General features: G+C 33.2%; 2 protein-coding genes across 9 annotated transcripts; one reads left to right on the top strand and one right to left on the bottom strand.

The window, feature by feature from the left end:
* Positions 1–393: 393 nt before the first annotated feature.
* LOC136223399 (malonyl-CoA:anthocyanidin 5-O-glucoside-6''-O-malonyltransferase-like) lies at positions 394–1,945 on the bottom strand. Its single transcript, XM_066011361.1, has one exon. The coding sequence runs from the start codon at positions 1,922–1,924 to the stop codon at positions 509–511; it is 1,416 nt and encodes a 471-aa protein (XP_065867433.1). The 5' UTR covers positions 1,925–1,945; the 3' UTR covers positions 394–508.
* An 8,354-nt stretch (positions 1,946–10,299) lies between these two features.
* On the top strand, positions 10,300–18,606 carry LOC136221632 (uncharacterized). 8 transcript variants are annotated; one of them, XM_066009031.1, is made up of 9 exons: positions 10,300–10,712; positions 13,693–13,821; positions 14,842–14,982; positions 15,747–15,794; positions 15,926–15,997; positions 16,980–17,080; positions 17,170–17,207; positions 17,543–17,636; positions 18,356–18,606. In XM_066009031.1, exons 3-9 carry the CDS (start codon positions 14,896–14,898, stop codon positions 18,363–18,365), a joined length of 450 nt encoding a protein of 149 aa, XP_065865103.1. In that variant the 5' UTR covers positions 10,300–10,712; positions 13,693–13,821; positions 14,842–14,895; the 3' UTR covers positions 18,366–18,606. The 8 variants fall into 8 exon arrangements, 6 of the variants coding, with proteins under 6 accessions (XP_065865103.1, XP_065865101.1, XP_065865100.1 ...); XM_066009032.1 differs by lacking the exons at positions 10,300–10,712; positions 13,693–13,821 and adding an exon at positions 14,404–14,453; XM_066009029.1 differs by lacking the exons at positions 10,300–10,712; positions 13,693–13,821 and having other exon boundaries at positions 13,868–14,982; positions 17,576–17,636.
* The last annotated feature ends 216 nt before the right edge of the window (positions 18,607–18,822 follow it).

Below are 18,822 nucleotides of genomic sequence, written 5' to 3'. Positions count from 1 at the left end.
TGTTTGCTGTTGTTGTTGCTATTTGATGTTTACATTACAATTTATTGTTTGCTGTTTGAAAAAACTGTTTTTTCAAAAAGTAGGAATTACCTGCTTTAGTAAAAGGCTACTTTTCATATGTAAAAGGTAACTAAACACCTAAAACTCATCCTTTTAAAATGAAAATGCAAACATGAGCATGAAAATGAGCAATCAAACACCCATTTAGTTTGTACGAGGAACACATATGGATATAGAGAAATAGAGACAAAAGATTATCTTCCACTCGGTGCAAACTTTGAGAATTGTTCGCTGATGAATTTTGATTCTCTACTAAAAGTGATCCTTTCACATTTTATGTTTGATCACTCGTTATGTAAATAGGTTTTTATTTTTATTAAAAACATACAAAGATGAATACCATACTTCATTAAAATGAAAAATAATGCTTGCAAGTTATTTTTATTTTTTGAATTCAACTGATACAATAAGCTAGAATTAATTATCTAACTATAAATTTAAATTAAGCTTACATATATTTAAGCCCATTAGCAAATAGAAAAGCAAACATCTCCATTTCACTCTTCTTCAAAGCTAAACCAATCTCCAATCCTCCATTTGAATCTCTATTCTCAGCCATAGAGATCGATACATTCCTATCTATCGATACAACTTGTGTTTTCTTCGGCTTCCCCCATCCGAAATCTGTTCCATAAATATCAAACCGAGGTGACCCGGCAACTCCGATCACAACATCAGCAACCTCCTCAATGTTTTTCCATTTCAAAATATTTTCAATTTCTCGTTCAACACTCATGTTCTTCACTCTTGTCTCTAACCCTTTTATCATCTCGCTAAGCTCATTGGCGACGGAGGCAGTCCCATTTTTGTCAAGGATTGTTTCTGTATCGACAAATCCTAAGCTTCCGACCACACAGTTTCCAAAGTAATTCGTCGGTAATGGAGGGTTCAAACGGGATCTACATTCGGCTGAAAACCCGAATCCCACTTTTCCTTTTCTTTCCAAATGTTTTGCTTTAACAATGGTTACTATTAGATAAGCATAGGAAAGAACAAATGATGACAAATGCATACGCTTTGAATCTTCTTCTTCTTTTTGGTTTTGCTGAGAAACAATTTTCTGTCGGAGATTGGTTATGTCTTGTCGCGAAAGCTCATAGTTCGCTCGTACTAAGTTTTCCATATCCCTTATTACTTGTGGAGGTTTTAAGCTTCTGGGGTTTGAATCCGAACTTGAAAACATATTTTTCAAGTAAAACATTCCCAATCCTTGTGGCTCATCAACAATTGTTCGATCAAAAACAGGAGTTAGCTCAACTGGTAACAATGTTGTCTCATCGTAATTATGTTTGCATATATGCGCCCATGATTTCATAAACATGGCTATGCTTTTTCCATCAAACATTGCGTGTTGAAAACGCATGCCTATAGAGTAACCTTGATCCGGAAAAAACGTTATTTGAAAAGCGATAATGGCGGCTTTCGAGTCGGAAACCGGTAACTCGGGGACATATGGATGTAAAGCTATTGCTTCCTGCATTTCATTCTGACTCAGACGGTTGAAGTCCGAGTTAGACTCAGAAACGATGAATGAAACCCCGTCGCTTGGAGTGTAGAGGAAGGATGGTTTCTCTGTACCGACGGGCCATATGATATGTCCTGCTATTGGAAGAAAATGGGTTAGAGTGAGGGAAAGAGAATGCTTAAGTTTAGGAAGTAATACCGAGTTAAAGAAAGTGTGAGTTGACTCGTCTTGGCCGAGTTGGTAGAAAAATATCCGCTCTATAGGGAATATGTTAGCCCAAAACATATCAAAATATGTAAGAGGGAGAGATAACTCATCAAGAGGTGTTGATGAGTTGGTGAATGGAGTAACTCGACACATTTCAAGCATCTTAAGAGAATAGTTATAACTAGTTGCCATGACTTGTAGTTGAATTGTGGATTAACAATTTATATAATTGCTTGAGTTCAATTCTTGTCCATAAAAGTACAGGCATAATAATAATAATAATAATAAGGTTTAATACATCATTAGTCCCTTGGACTTGTCCAAAAAAATTCTTTCAAAGTATCCTGATAGCCACGTGAATTTACATAAAATGTTCAGTTAACCCTCTAAACTTGCGTAAAAGGTAATCAATTAGTCACTAGGTTGCAAAAAAATAATGCTTGCTCAACTATAAACCATGTATTCTCTAATATTACAACCTAATACTCCAATCTTGATTGTTTTATTTTTTTAAGACGCGTGCAATATATTTTCCGCATTTAACTTACTTTTTTTGTAACTGAGTGGTGAATTGAAGACTAACTTAATATTTTATATTAGTTCAGAGAATTATACCAATCAACCATTTTAGACAGCTTCAGGAAGAAATGATGTATTAAGACTAATAATAATTCATAAAGTTTAGGTAAGTAGAACACATCAACTTTCAACTTCATTGGCCTGTATATGATGAAGATAAGATACTAACTCTAGTTGGGCAGTGAGGATCTCCAACTACCATTTAATAGTTTTAGATCTTTCTTTTAGATTTAGGTTATTTAAAATTGATAAAAAAAAATAATATAAACTTCATAAAATCAGTTTTTTAAAGGAATTATTTGGGTATGTTTGGAGCCGTTTAGATGTCCAAAAATCGTTTATAACATTGATTTGAAGAAATTGAGGCCGTACTGTAAAATTTCCCACGTAAACTACCATCTGAACCGATTTTTAAAACACAACATATAATATAAACAAATTTTTTTTTTTTAAAATTTCCAACCAATAAATATTATTATTATAAAATATAAATAGGAGATAAGTTTATTATATTGAATTAGATTGTTAAGATCTAATAATAGTTTATTATTATTATTATTTATTATTATTATTTTTATTTATATATAAACTTGGATTTATCTTCGATTAAATCAATATTTTCACGAAATAACTGAATCGATATTCGATTTGATGAGGGCATCCTTCCATCGAGTATGAGTCCGGAACCAAGAGACAAAACCCGAGGAGAGCCATCCACGGAAGACGAGAGCAAAGGCAACCAGCATAGCACGTAGGGCGTGCCTCCTAGTGCGCGGAGCGTGGAGAGCCCTGTTTCCGAAGGAAAGTCCAGTAGCTCATCCACGCGGGGCGTGCCTCCTTATGCGTGGAGCGTGGAACCAACATCCGGAGGGAAGTCTGTCCAGGAGGCCACATACGCGGGACGTACTCCTAGGAACGCCACACGTGAGATTCGCCAGTACGAGCCACCAAACTCAGAAGCTCAACCACGCGAGGCGTGAAGAGGTCCACGCGAAGGGTACCCCACCTGGAGAATACTTTTTCACCAAGTTCTTGTTGTTGGAGACTATTTCTGCTACACCCCTATTTACTGTTTTGCCACCCCCATTTAATTACTGAGTTGTCATAGTTATTTTCTTCCCTAACTAGTGTGTTATGCTAGAAACCTTATTCAATGGCTTTTAGTCTTTTCCCTCGATATTTAGATGGAGTATATAAGCTCCTCTTTTTGTAATGATATACAACTTTGAATGAATTAACATAATAGCCTCCATTGGAGCTAGGGGGGAATCCAGCATGGGGACAGTGGGGGCAGTTGCCCCCACTGACATTTGTATTTTTTTTTTTTAAATCCAGGTACTAATTTTAAAGTTTTAGAGTTTTGCCCACCTTCATCAATAGAGGTTTAGAGTTTACTCGTTTTATAATTGAGGATGGAGAATGGTTTTAAATTTAATATTTTGTTTTTATTTTTTTAATTATGTTTTAAAGCAAAACAACGTCGTTTTATTTAATTAGAACTATGTCGTTTTATTTTCAACAAAAATAAAAAAAATAAAAAAAAGTAAATATTTAAATGTAAAACTAAATAGGTCCTAAAACAAACCATCGATCTCTCTTACTCTTTTTAATCTCTTTAGTTCTTCTTCCTCCATTCCTCTTTCTTCTTAAGCCTAAATTGAAATCCCTAATCCTAAGTAAGATTAAATCAAAATCGACAGCCAATCCCTCCGTAATAGGATCGTTGGTCCAGCACTCCATCTCCGATCTTTGCCTCTCTGCATTGGTATTTTTTTGCTCCTACTTGAATTTTGATTTGATATTTCTGCTACTATTTTACTTGAACTTGAGCTTTGATCCCTGGTTTTCTATAATTATCATTTTTTGGATAAAAATTATTTTAGTCGTATTGTTTGCCCCCATGGAGGAGAAATCCTGGATTCGCCCCTGATTAGAGCCAATGTTTCATCCTTATTTGGGTTCTTTCCAACTTTCGAGTTTAGCATCAGAAGTTAGTAATCTTTATGAGTTTACGATTAAAATTCTCACCCGATTTTAAACTACATCCCGATTATTAAATTAAATATAAATCAATTATTATTACTATATTCGATAATGCGTGATGAAATTGATAATACATATTAGATCAATTATTATTGTTGTTATCATTATTGAGAGATCAATTATTATTACTTAAAAAAAAAAAAATAAACCATTAATGTAACATGGACCCGCATACCTTAATTAAACAACAACAAAAAAAAAAATTAACAAAGAAATAATTATGATTGAGATTGAAACTTTATTTATAGCACAGAAATATATTAGATTATAATATTTAATTGGGTTGTTTTTTATCAGCTAAGGAGAATTGTATTAATCAGAATTAATGATTTCATCAGATTCAACCACGGATCTCACAAACGGAGAAGCTGAGGTTCACAAATTGGAATTAGGCCGAGAAGAAAAACTATTTAGCAAACGTATGAACAACTATATTATCTTGCATCTTGATATAAAACACCCGAACACCCTGTTCTAAAAATATTCTGATAAGTAGTGGCAAATTTATGATTACTCAGTTGGAAGGTCGATTTTACATGTGCATTCGTTAAAAAAAAAAATTTGCTAAATCGAAGTTGTTCAACTTTTTTTGTTTTTATATATATATGCGCGTTATAATTTCAATGGCCAAGAATCAATTTTTAAGTATTAATGTACAATTTTTCAAAATTAAGCTAGATTTCATTTACGAGTCCCAACATGTAAAAAAATTAGATTTAGGGAGAGCCAAACAGGTAAAAAAAAATTGATTTGAGAGGGTTTTCTAGACCAAAAAAATAATAATTTAGATTTAAAGAGGGCTTAACAGGAAAAATAAATTAGAAATTTGGATTTAGAGAGACCTAACAGGAAAAAAAAAATATAAATTTGGACTTAGAGAGAACTAACAGACCCCAAAAATTAGCAATTTTGATTTAGGGATGCCTAACAAGCAAAAACAAAAAAGAAATTTGAATTTAGAGAGACCTAATGAGTCCAAAAAATTAGAAATTCGTATTTAAAGAGGCCTAACAGAGAAAAAAAATTAGAAATTTAGATTTATAAAGTACCTAATAGACCATAATATTGAAATTTTAAATTTTGGACAAGCCTAATAATTAATAGGTCATCTTGGAGGGCTAATTCAACACCCACGCAAAAAAAAAGCTTGCGACAGGAGACGGAAACTACCGAGGATCAAGGTGGTTCCGGTGAGCGGAGGGGTCATCCCAGTCTACGCCCCTGCTGACAAGCATGAACAACCATACCAAAGTCCAACTCGTCACAAACTCTGGTATGTAAAACATTGGCAAAAAGCATCATCAAGTCTCTGATCTTCTATTTTTTGGTTCATTAAGGCCTTCATCTTTTCTTCGGATACATTAAGCCCATGATTATTTATTTTTGGTCTCATTAAGTCCTTTATGGCCAAAAAGGTAAATTTGTACATGAAATTCAGTTAACAGACTGTTATTCATCTGTTTGAATGCAGTTTTGTTTGAATGCAGTTTTGGATATATAATGTGACTATAGGAAAACTAAAAAATATTTTTTTAATAATTTCAAATTCAGATTAAGTTAATAACGTATTTTTAACAGAAATAAATGTTCACAACTTACTAATTTGGTCATAAGGACTTAATGAGACCAAAAATAAATGATAAGGAACTTAATGTATCCAAATAAATGATCAAGGGCTTAATGAACCAAAAAATGAAAAATCAGGGGCCTAATGATGCTTTTTGCCCAAAACATTTACTAGATGTTTTGTATCCATCTCCATCCACACATCCCTCCATCTCGCATTTTTAAGGTGAGCTGCTAAATCCGCCATCAAATTCCTTTTCACCTTCACTTTTGGACTTTTTTGCCCTTCTCATAATTTTGATCAAAAACTGAAAATTCTCTCTCCAAAATCATAAACCCGAACAACAATAATTGCAATTATGAAAATAATTGATGAGTGACAATCCGAACCCCGAAAATGGATGATTATGAGTCGGAAACATTAAGATTTACATCTTCTTATAAAAGAATTCAAGAAAATTGGCGATTTTTCATTTTTCCTCACAAGAAATAGGACAATTTTTAACTTTTCGTCACAAAAAATTGAATGATTTAGTATTTTTCGTCACTAAAAAATTTACGATTTTACATATTTCAAAATTTAGCCTAAACGGATGCCGCATGATGGGAATGGAATGCCACATCCGTTTAGGCTAAATTTTAAATTTTCTCTAAAAAAAATTTCCTAATTTTGACAAAAAAATTATGCCAAGGGCAAAATGGTCCAATGGATACGGTAATAAGGAATTTGGGTGTGGTATAAGCCAATCCAAAGGCTATTTTAAGCCCAACGCTTCTGCCATAAGGACGGATCAGCAAGCTAGAAACCATCCTGTCCAACACATAATGATCCATCCAAATAATCATGACAAACACATCAAACCCCACTTTATGGTCCCTTTTAAAAAGCACCATCAATATTGTTTTTGAAGCAACCGGTTATCGGAGGCCACTAATGGACGACCTAGTGCATTGCAGACAGTAACATTGGTCAGAAGTAACTTAGCATTCCACATAGCATTGCTCATATACTTCCAGGTAGACTATAAGGTGTTACAAACACGCTCTTGACCCAAGCTATAAGGGAGAGCATGTAGCATACTCGACACCCAAATATGGCTTAATAAATCAACACCTCCCTGAATTTGTCCAAAATAGTAGATTGGCTCCCTGAACTTTACAAGTGTCTCATCAGCTCCCTCAACTTGCTTATTTCGTATCATCAGCTCCCTAAATTTGCTTATTTAGTTGCTACAGAATAAACATGTTTGAGGAGTTGGTGAGACACTTACAAAGTTCAGGGAGTCAATCTACTATTTTGGACAAGTTTATGAAGCTAGTGATGTATTAGACGACAATCATCAAAACCTAAGATGTGAATATCCATCAAAGAAATTCCAACAGCCTCACAACTATCTACCACAAATTTGCAATCAAGAAATGAAAATTATGCTCCCCAATTTGATTACACACCACATAAACTTTATCTATCGGTAATCCTTTAAGAAATAAATGCTAACAAGTTAGGTTACGTTATGTTACGTTACGTTGCGTTGCGTTGTGTTACGTTGCGTTACGTTACGTTACGTTACGTTACGTTGCGTTACGTTACTTTACGTTGCGTTGTATTACGTTGCGTTACGTTACGTTGCGTTATGTTACGTTACCAGTGGCAAAGCCAGGAGCTAAAGGTCGGAGGGGCTAGACCGTGGGAAAAAAATTCTACACCAACATATTTATAAAAAAGGATATGGTGTAAAAATATCCTGACGTTTATATTCAGGAGCAATTTTATTTTTCGATCAACTTTTGAATGACTTTTCTATTGATTTTGTTTGAATCTGACTTTCTTAATTCCCTTCGGAGAAGATAATTTGAATTCAACTTTTTTCAGCTCATATAGCTGTCAAATGAAGCAAGTGGTTTTCCCTTCGGAGAAGGTCATGCAAAGATTAAAAGTTTCATCTCATATAGGGGCAAAATCTTGCAAGTCCCCTAACGTCTAAAATATCCTGACGTTGTGTTGCGTTGAGTTACGTTGCATTGCGCTGCGTTGCATTACGTTGCGTTGTGTTACGTTACGTTACGTTGCACTGCGTTACGCTGCGTTACGTTACGTTACCATACGCTGCGTTACGTTACGTTACGTTCCGTTACGTTATGTTACGTTGCGTTACGTTACATTCCGTTCCGTTGCATTCGTTAAGTTACATTACGTTGCGTTATGCTGCATTGCGTTACGTTACGCTGCGTTGTGTTATGTTACGTTATGTTACGTTATGTTCCGTTGCGTTCCGTTGCATTGCGTTACATTATGTAACGTTACGTTGCGTTGTGTTATGTTAGTTACGTTACGTTACGTTACGTTACGTTACGTTACGTTACGTTACGTTACGTTACGTAGCGTTACGTTGCGTTCCGTAGCGTTGCGTTCGTTCTGTTACGTTACGTTACGTTACGTTACGTTACTTTACGTTACGTTACGTTACGTTACGTTACGTTACGTTACGTTACGTTACGTTAAGTTGCGTTGCGTTAAGTTAAGTTAAGTTGCGTTGCGCTGCGCTGCGTTACATTACGTTACGTTCGTTACGTTACGTTACGTTACGTTACGTTACGTTACGTTACGTTACGTTACGTTATTCTATTCTAAGTTATGTTAAGTTATGTTACTCTAAGTTATTTTACATTACGTTACGTTATGTTACGTCACTTTACATCACGTGACGTTACGTCACGTCACGTCCCATTACGTATATTATGTTACATTGTGTTACGTTACGTTACGTTGTATTATTCTATTCTAAGTTATGTTAAGTTATGTTACTCTAAGTTATTCTACATTATGTTACGTTACTGTACGTGACGTTACGTCACGTGACGTTCCGTGACGTTATGACATGTTATTTCACGTCACATTACGTATATTATGTTACGTTACGTTACATTACGCTACGTTACTCTGAGTTATGATAAGTAACCTCACGTTATGTTACGTTACTCTAAGTTATACGTTACATTACGCTACGTTACTCTGAGTTATGATAAGTAACCTCACGTTATGTTACGTTACTCTAAGTTATACGTTACGTTAAATTATGTTATGTTATGTTATGTTATGTGACGTGACGTGACATTACTACGTTATTTTTTGAATATGAGTTTCAGTTTGCATCCATATTAAAGCTAAATAGAATTCCTAACTTTTGAAGGTTAACTTATTGCCTTAAGATTAACTCATACTAATGAAGAATATCTTTCATAACCTGACACTCCTTCCTTGTAGCCATAAATGAGAAAAATTTATCATCTACAAACAGAAAATGAGACACCATAGGCGCATTCTATTGATTTTACAAAAATCGGGCTCTCCCTACCCTTTTGCATGCTTTATAAGACTATATAAACCTTTCAGCACACAAAATAAAGAGATAAAGAGACAAAGGGTCCCCTCATATTAACCCTCAAAATTTGTTTGGTATGTCGTAATACAATGTAATGTAATCAATATCGTTATGTAATCAAAGTTGTAATGTAATGTATTGGAATTCTATTACCATGTTTAGTTGACAATTATGATGGAATGTAATAACCATTACAATACTTATATTTTCCTAATTAAATGCAATTATAATATTTCATTTATATAATTAAAATCAACCAAAAACATGAAAAACGTGAAAAACACAAAAAATGTGAAAAATAAAATATAAAATTACATTAACCGAAATCAATAAATTAGTATATAGTTTTTCGTTTTTTCATATTTTTTTACATTTGTCTCTTTTTTTTTAATTTCCATTTTCAATATTTTTCACCATTTTTTTAATTTCCATTTTTCACCGTTTTTCTATTTTCTCATTTTTTCGATTTTTCATTTTTCCCAGTTTTTTGGTTTTTCGGTTTTTTTTTCATTTTTCTCGTTTTCAATTTTCATGTTTTTCTATTTAGTTAAGATTGAGATGTGGGATTTGAGAAATGAAAGGTTTAATGACAAGGTAATGAGAATTCAAGTCATTTTTCTATGTAACGGGAATTACAAGGTTTCTTCAACAAAACTGAACTGAAAGTTTTCTCATTTCATTACAATGAAATTGTAACATGCAACCAAACATGATAATAAGCTTTCAATGTGTAACATCCGTAATTTTAAAGGATGCTTTTCAAAATAAATTTTATAGTATATATTATTATTATAATATTAAAAAAAAAGTAAATTTATTAATTTTATTATATTAACTGAACCTATTTAATTATTTAATTATTTAATTATTATTTTATATTATTATTATTATTATTATTATTATTAATTTTGGAATCAAAATAATAAATTATTTAATTATTGTTGGTTGTAGTTACAGGGGGCGATTTCAGGGTTTTGGGAGGGGAATGAAAAAAAAACGAAACATGCTTCTCTCTTTCTTTTTCTTATTTTCTTTGATTATATTTTTCTCCATAACTTCATATTCCGGCCACCTCTTGAAACGAAAATCATATCATTAAATTCCTTGTTTCGTGAGGAACATTTGGAGACCACTATTGATATTTTTCTGATCGAAAAATATAGTGACCGAAGCGGGTATTTTGTACCGTGAAAGTATTAGATCTCGGCCTATTAGGCAATTTTAATATTGAATGGCTTGTACTTTTGAACTCCCCTAATCGTTGGCTATCTCATGATAGTCTCGGTTCGCGATTCCGACATCTCCGGCGAACCTCCGGCGGCCGACCACCGCGCTCCGGCGAACCTCCGGGGAACCAGTAACGGGTTAATTAGAACCCGAATAATTTGATTAGCTTTTTGGAACGAGAGGTAAACTTAATTGCTTATGATTATATACATATGTCTCTATATATATTTATGTGAGTGTCTATTGATATATTGTCATTGAATAATTAAGTATATGTTGAACGAATGATGAGTATTTGATTATCATTTAATTGATATTTGATTTATATATATATGGTGATTTGAGATTGGAGTTTCAAATGTTATCTGTATAGTTGAATTTATTAATATAAGGTTTTGTTTCTCTTAAAATCGGATTGCTCATGGATTTAGCTATCGAGATAATTAGTTATGAAATTATACCATGGTATAAAGGTGAATGTATATGAGTTCAGAAGATTGTGAATTATGAAATCGTGTTGGATTATGTTTGAGTTAGAACATAACATAAATAGCTAACTTAAGTGGATAGGTACAATGGTCTTGAGGTTTGTTGATACTGTGATCACATACACCTGTCTTGAAAGAGGAGACGATAAGGTGATATTAAATTTTGGATTAGGCTTGGTACTGTGTCTTGCAAGATTAGACGATAGCAGTACCGTTATAAAAGTACTTATATTATGAAGTCTCAAGGTTGTGTGTCTTGCAAGAGTAGACGATAACGCATACCTATTTTGATGTTAAACACCATAAGACCATTAGACATATTTCACTTAAGTTTAGCTAGGGCCTTTAAAATAAATATAATAACTTTAGGATATTATGTGTAATAAAGAACCCGGTTTGGGATGTTATCTATTTAATTTTAATGATTTCGTGATATATACTATATATGAACTGTAGGTGAATACGTATATATATATATATAAACATCCCTAATTATGCTTATTGAGTAGGCAGCTCACCAATTGTCATGTTGAAATTTTCAGGCTAGGTTCAGAGGTTCTCCTATTTACTAGATTTTCAGGTCTACACTGCATTCATGATGGCCAGCACAACCGTCTCATTCCCATTAACAATTTCATTGACATTCATTAGGATTTATTATATTATTGGATTTGATTATTTGCTTAATTCTAAGTGAACATTATTGACGGGTTAAATTGTTTGGTTGGTTATTTAATTCTTGGGTTATGAGATTTTGGTAGACGGACATAAATGAGGAGCATTTATGTAGTTATATTGGTGTTTGTGCTTAATTATGATAATTGCTTGGTTTTTATATGTTTTCAATGTGACCCGGGACGGGGGTTACATGTAATGGTCATTCCATTACGAATGTCACTACATCTTACCAAACGGCACCTCATTGCGTAATAACAAGCCCCACCAACACTCCATTTAACACAAAGTTATAAGTCACAGGGGACGGACACAACATCAACCAATCCACAAACAAATCATGAAAACCTAGCATTTGTAAGATAGCTTTAAGATGAGACCAACTTATACAGTCATAGGCTTTACTGGTATGGATTTTAAAAGCCACATCCCCTTGTTTACCCTTCACCTTCCTCTCCCTAGAATGCATTATTTCAAAAGCAACAATAACATTATTAGTACTGGATCTTCTTTCGACAAAAGCAGCGTGTTCATCAAAGATAATATTTGGAAGAATAACTTTAAGCTTGTTAGTAAGAACCGTAGCCGCAACTTTAAGAGATATGTCTATGATCCTTCATATAGACATGGGCATCCACTTTTGGAATAAGCACGACATTAGTTTAAGCTAGATGAGAATGAAACACACTTGTCATAAGTCAGTCGTTACCAGACATTTTCACATGCACCTTAATTCCTAATAAGCCTAGATCTAACGGTGAATGAGCAAATTCTACATGCTCATTAAGGTGCATGTGATCAACACTGCAGTCGTTACATGTAGCAAATAGATCATCACTAATAATAGGCTAGAAGTGTTGCAAGAAAGTCGGATTCAAGCCATCTGGCCAAGGCGACTTGCCTAGATGCATTTAAAAGACTACTTCTTTAAACTCAGTGATCAGGAAAGGCTCAATAACCATGTTATTCATCTCGGTCTTTACCTTAGCATCCAAGAAATTAAGATTATTGCCCACCATAGGCTCATCATCGACAAAAAAAAAAATGATGAGAAATATTCCTTAACCACATTCTGCATACTCGCATGTAGAGATAGCAAAGGTACACACGACCCGATTACACGATACGAAATCTACACGCAATTTTAGTGTTTGTGTTTAGCTTAGTAGGTAATGTGATTTTTTGGTTGACATGAAACTGACACGCAAATTTTTGGATTGGGTTAGGGTTGACATGTGAACCTGAAAACGACACGAAATGACACGAATATTGAAAATTATTGTTATATTCTCTAGTGTTTTTTTATGTCACTTTATTAATAAGGATAATAAAATTATAATTATTATTGCAAATATTGATTCGAATCTCCTAAATTGTTATAAACACATTACATGACCCTCTAATGTGATATTAACGAACTTTTCAATGGTTAGTGTTAACATACTAATCTAAAAACGACATAAAATATTTAAAAATAATACCATATCTTTTTATATTTTTACAAGTTATCATTAATATATATATATATATATATATATATATATTTATATAACAAAATCAGATGTAACCCGAAAACACGACACGAAATCGACACTAACCCGAACAGGTTAACACGATTGTGACACGAAACTTTTTGGGTTGGGTTTGGGTTTACTCTTTTTGACACGAACCCGAAATGACACGACACAAACATAACTCGAACACGGTAATTGCCAGATCTACTCGCATGCTCCATTGCCCAAGATCCATCACCCCGCTGCAATTTATTCACTGTGTGCACTCCCTTCCTGGCCATGGCTATTTTATGAAGAAAAAAAACTCCATACTTTTGTCACCCCTCTGTAAACAATTTTTTTTAGTGCTGCATCTAAAGATATAGTCTTGATCTTACAAAAGTAACTCATTCAACTCCACCTTAATTTCTTGAACTTAATCTGACCTCTGCTGCCTTATGTCAAGCATCAAAGCATTAATCCGTCTTTGGAATTGCACTATGCAGAAAGAAAAACGTCTCTGATAATCTGTCATCCAACCATCCATGTTATCAATACTATCCTGCAACCAGGGGCGTAGATAGGGGAACCTTGGGGGCCGGCCCCTCCGGCCGCCGGAACCACCTTGACTCCAGGTAGATTTATGATAATCAACTCTGTCATGACCAAACTTATACTAATTCATGCTTGCTTCTGTTTCTGAATTAACATGTAAAACATCTGCTAGTCTCACAAAGTTTCAGCCTTGCTGTCATGTTGATCTAGTATGCTGTGCTGCTATAATTATTCATTTCAATCCTGATTCCTGATATGTTCCAAACCTATAGCAAAATATTATTCTAATGTTTTTGATCTGCTGCTTTGATATTAAATTACCATACCAACTTTATCCTTTTGTCCATTTTCTCATTTCTTTTATACAACTACTTTAATGAATTGGAAATGTTGGGTATACATCCCAAAGATACAAGGGAGTTACATAGTTTATAAAGAAGTTCACCAACTACATTAGTATGAGGCCTTTTGTGAAGGAGCCCAAAAACAAATCCGTGCGGGCTTGGCCCAAAGCGGACAATATCATACTAATGGTGGAGTTGTTGGTGAACTCGTGGGCCCTACAGGAAATTAATGTCTCAGGCTCATTTATTATCTTTATGTTCATTATGCAGCAGAAAAATGTACGTTTAAAGGTATGTTAAACTTCTTCTCTCTGAAAATGTGCCACATGTGTTGTGGTTGAATATTTCAATGAGTTTTGAAAAATTATGTACGTCTAAAACTTTTATTCTTACTTTAATTCAAGATATAAGCTGTTAGTTCATTTTTTTAACATATATAATTTTAACCAGTTCTATGTATTGTGATTTTCATTCTTTGCATTATTAATTTGTTGTCGATGCTATCTGAATTTCAAGGATTTTAAATTCTATTTGTTTTTCAATTAATAGACTAGTTTAGTTATGGAGATATTGAGTTTGGGTTTTACCCTTTTGTGGCACTCCAAACTTAAAACCACATTCTCAAGCTTGTTGGACTTGGATGCTATAACACCAATTATTTCTTTTCGGTATTCCTATAACTAATTTAGGTGTAGGGGTTTCTATTTGATTTCAGAGATGCAATGGGAAAAATTCATGGGATTTAAGTTGTTTCAGGTTGATAAAGGTTGTTGCTCGAATAGCAGATGTATAGGTGGATTATCTGCCCCAATGAATAAAGAGCAAAGGAAGGAAGCTAAAAATACTGTAATTGGGGAATTTAGTAATATCAAGCATTGGAGAGGCATTCTTTCAATGGTAAGGTGAAGTTTTTATCTAACTGAAGCTTATTTTGGCACATTTCTTTGTAATATTGTACTTTTGTTTTTTTTTTCCCAAGCGTTAGATCTCGCAGTTTGGAAACTAAAAAATTATTATATTCTTCGATATTATATGTGAATTGCTGGAAATTGGTAATTTTCCATACTGCTCCTATGGTAGAGCACCATTTTTTTAAACTTCTCAACTGAGTACTGATGGTCCATGATCTTAAGATTAGTTCATTTTAGGATGTTTTCTCCATCTTGTCTTTGGTAGTGTTTTCTGGGATTGAGATTGGGCTTCTCTAAGAAAAGAGTGCTAAGACTGTTTGGAAGGAGGCAAGACACATAAGATTCTTATTATGACTGTCATTCTTTTCATTTAGAAGTAGAAGTTGCGTCACGTATAAACGTAGAGGGCATTAAAATTAATTATTGATATGATTGTATTAGCTTTTATTCTGTTATTATATTAACTTTTATTTGGTTATCTATATCTATACTAATACTAAATACTAAATCTATAGAATAAATGATGATGATGTGTCACTCTTTTAAAGTATCTACAGCTGATGTGTCATATTGTTAATTAATTTGTTTTTCTTGCGTTTCATCCCTTTCTATTTTTATTGAGATGGAAACTGCTCATTTCTCACGTTGTAACCGTCCCCTTTTTCACGTTCTCATTTATGTTTTTCTTTTCTTATGCTTGGTTTTACAGTTTCCTTTCCAATTACCGATTCTTTTGCCTTTCTCATTCAGATCAAACTTGGCAACTCTCCTTCCGGTTTAAGGTTTCATTTTCTTCAGGTATGATGTACGGATTTCATCATTCGCATTCTCTGCCGTTTTTGCTTTTTCTTACCCATTTACTCCCATCCTTTTAAGTAAAATCGTTTATACTTTGTGTTTTCTTCTACATCTGTCTGTGTCTCTGGAAGTTGGATGATTTCGATGGAGGTAATGATATTTGCAAGATAGTCTTTCCATGGATGATTTCCAATTACTTTCAGGTCAGTTTGATCTATGTTTATGCCTTTAATTAAGGGTTTCAAATTATGCATTTTCATACCTTTTTAAAAGAGAAGTTAATTTTGATTTACATCTGATTTTTTAAACTATAATTTACACAATAGTGATGAAATCAAATCAAAAAGACCGTTGATGTCGATTTTTTTATGCAGTCTTTACATTTTCAACATTCCGATGTTCCTCTTTTTACTTTCTAATTTCTTCCTATTTTATTTTAAACAAGAAATTATTGAATTAATTTTTTTACTATTATTTGAAGTTAATTTCTGTTGTTTAATGTATGCCAATTGAAAGGAAACTATATATTACTCCTAAACTGCCAGCCTAGAAATTCATATATCATCTCTAATCTGGCGAGATTTCTTGGTATTGCATCCATAGTAATATTAGACTTCTTGGTATTTATACCCTCTGTCCAGTACTTGAGGTTACTCTATTATAGTATAGATAAGTACCATTTCCCATGATAATTCTGACCAATTCTCTGTTGTTTGTCTTAGGATTCTAACCTGGGATTTCTGTTTAATGGTTGATCAACTCAATAGATTTTTATTGGAATTAGACTAAGATATGTGGCAAATTGGTTAAAGATAATTCTATTATCTTGCTATTAAAAAGTTCTCATATACCTTGCTATTATAATTCCCAATCCAATTAGAATATAGAATTGAGACTAAAATTCTGAATAGAGTATGGGAAAATTGTTTCCATTGTCATCCTTCTAAAACTTTACATTCTCATGAGATCAGATTCTTTAATACGGTTCAGTTTCCACAATTTATGTAGCTTTTCGGTACTCATCTCCAATTCTCTATGCACGTTCTAAAAAAACGGTTAACACTCATCCTCTATTCAGAATTTCATCTCATTTTCACAATTTCCGCAGATCCCCTTCTCATTGTGTATCTTTTGCTTTTTTTTTAATGTTTGGCATATTGGTTATTGCTTCAAATCTGAGTTTAGGAGCATAAATTTTTGGGCTTCTGCAACGAAGTGTTGCGATCAGTACCCCTTACATTTCTTCGAGAAGCACCGGTTGTTAAGCAGATTGTTGGAGAATGGAGGTGAGAAATGAGTTTTTCTATGGGTAATTCTTTACTTATGAAATTATTTATTGATAATTTCAATCAATTTGAAAGTTTTTTTTTTCCAGCAATCAACTTCAACTCGCAAGATTTCCCAGCAATGAAGGTAATCATCTTCCCCTTTGAAATTTTGTATCCTTGGTTTACGGTTTCAACTCTCATGATAGCTTTATTTTTTGGATTGCATAAATGATTTTGACTACACTCTCCACACCGTGGTTTGTTTTATGGTACGGTTTTCGTTTGCATTTTCAAATTCAATTTCCATTCAGTTTCATTTCATTCTAACATCCTATTTTCTCTTTTCTTCGAGCATTTAATTGGGCATGTCAAAATGGTTTCCTCCTATCGATTTATGTAGATTTTTTTTTTCTCTATTTTTATAGTTTTGTTTGTAGATTTGATTTATTCATCCTATGGATTTATCTATTTTTCAAACAGACAACTATGTTAAGCCTGACTATGCAATGACAGGGCATCTAAGTATACTTGCTTATATCTTTAATTATCCATTTGGATTGGGTTTGTACTACAGGTAATTGATTTTCTCTTTGTTTTTACTTTTAAGACATCTAAGTATACTTGCTTATATCTTTAATTATCCCTTTGCATTGGGTTTGTACTACAGGTAATTGATTTTTTCTTTGTTTTTAGTTTTAATTGTAGATTTTAAAAACTTTATTTTAGGTTTGTGTAACAACATATAGTCTGAATACTCATTTATTATCACTGTTTTTCTTTTCCTGTGGTGGAATGGCTTTCAATATTAACATTTAGAGACTAGAGTCATGGCTAGAGTCATGGATGAATCAATTTCAGAAGCTCTGGTATATGCCTATTGTTGATGGGATACATATGTAGTAATAACAGAATTTCATCTCATTTTCAGATTTCTAAATGTAATGAATTTGTGAATTGGATTTAGCAATAAAAAATAGGACTGATAAGAAGGGGCGGACTGCATTTCATATGGCTGTTAAAGGGCAGAGCTGTGATGTGGTTAAATTTCTACATATCATGCACTGTATCCAAGGGCATGGACAATTTATGAGGATAATCTACATCTTCTATTGACAAAATAGCCGAAGAACCGAAGATTAGGAGTATGAATTTCTTTTGCACAAGATGTTCTGATATACGTCTTATGCTTGAAGAATATTTTGTCAATTAGCTTTACTAGGATTGCATTAGATTTAGATTTTAACTTATAGATTTGGTTAATAACTTATACAGTCCTCTCTCTTCTTTTTACAGGTATTTCTGATAAGATTAAATGTGCATTTGGAAAAGAATACATGACATCTATGGATATGAACCTATGAGATAGGGATATGAAGCTAATGTGCTTGACACTGTTATTCCATTGGTTTGTTAGAGTATTTGAGGAATTGTAATATTTATGGAGAAATCCCATCACATGTATGGAAACAAACGAAAGACAATATACAATAGCAAAGATGTTGGTATTTTTTTCATGTTCCATGGGTTTAAGGTTTTTCTCAATAAACAGCACAGATTATTTTCAAATGATTTTTTTATTACATGTTTTTTTTGGCTTGGTAGCAACAATGGAGTTGATTGTTTCATTTGTATCATTTCAGAAATGAATTTTTTTTTAAACCCTTTTGGGTTGGTAGCAGCAATAACATTTTTATGCATTGTCTATCAAATATTGTAAATGGAGTTTTGAAATTTATTTGATAATATTTGTTTGAGTTAGA

This window comes from Euphorbia lathyris, chromosome 3 (genome assembly GCF_963576675.1).
Source record: "Euphorbia lathyris chromosome 3, ddEupLath1.1, whole genome shotgun sequence".
In the NCBI taxonomy this organism is placed as follows: Eukaryota; Viridiplantae; Streptophyta; class Magnoliopsida; order Malpighiales; family Euphorbiaceae; genus Euphorbia; species Euphorbia lathyris.
The sequence above is the reverse complement of the archived record's forward strand: the minus strand, read 5'-3'. Positions and strand labels throughout refer to the sequence as shown.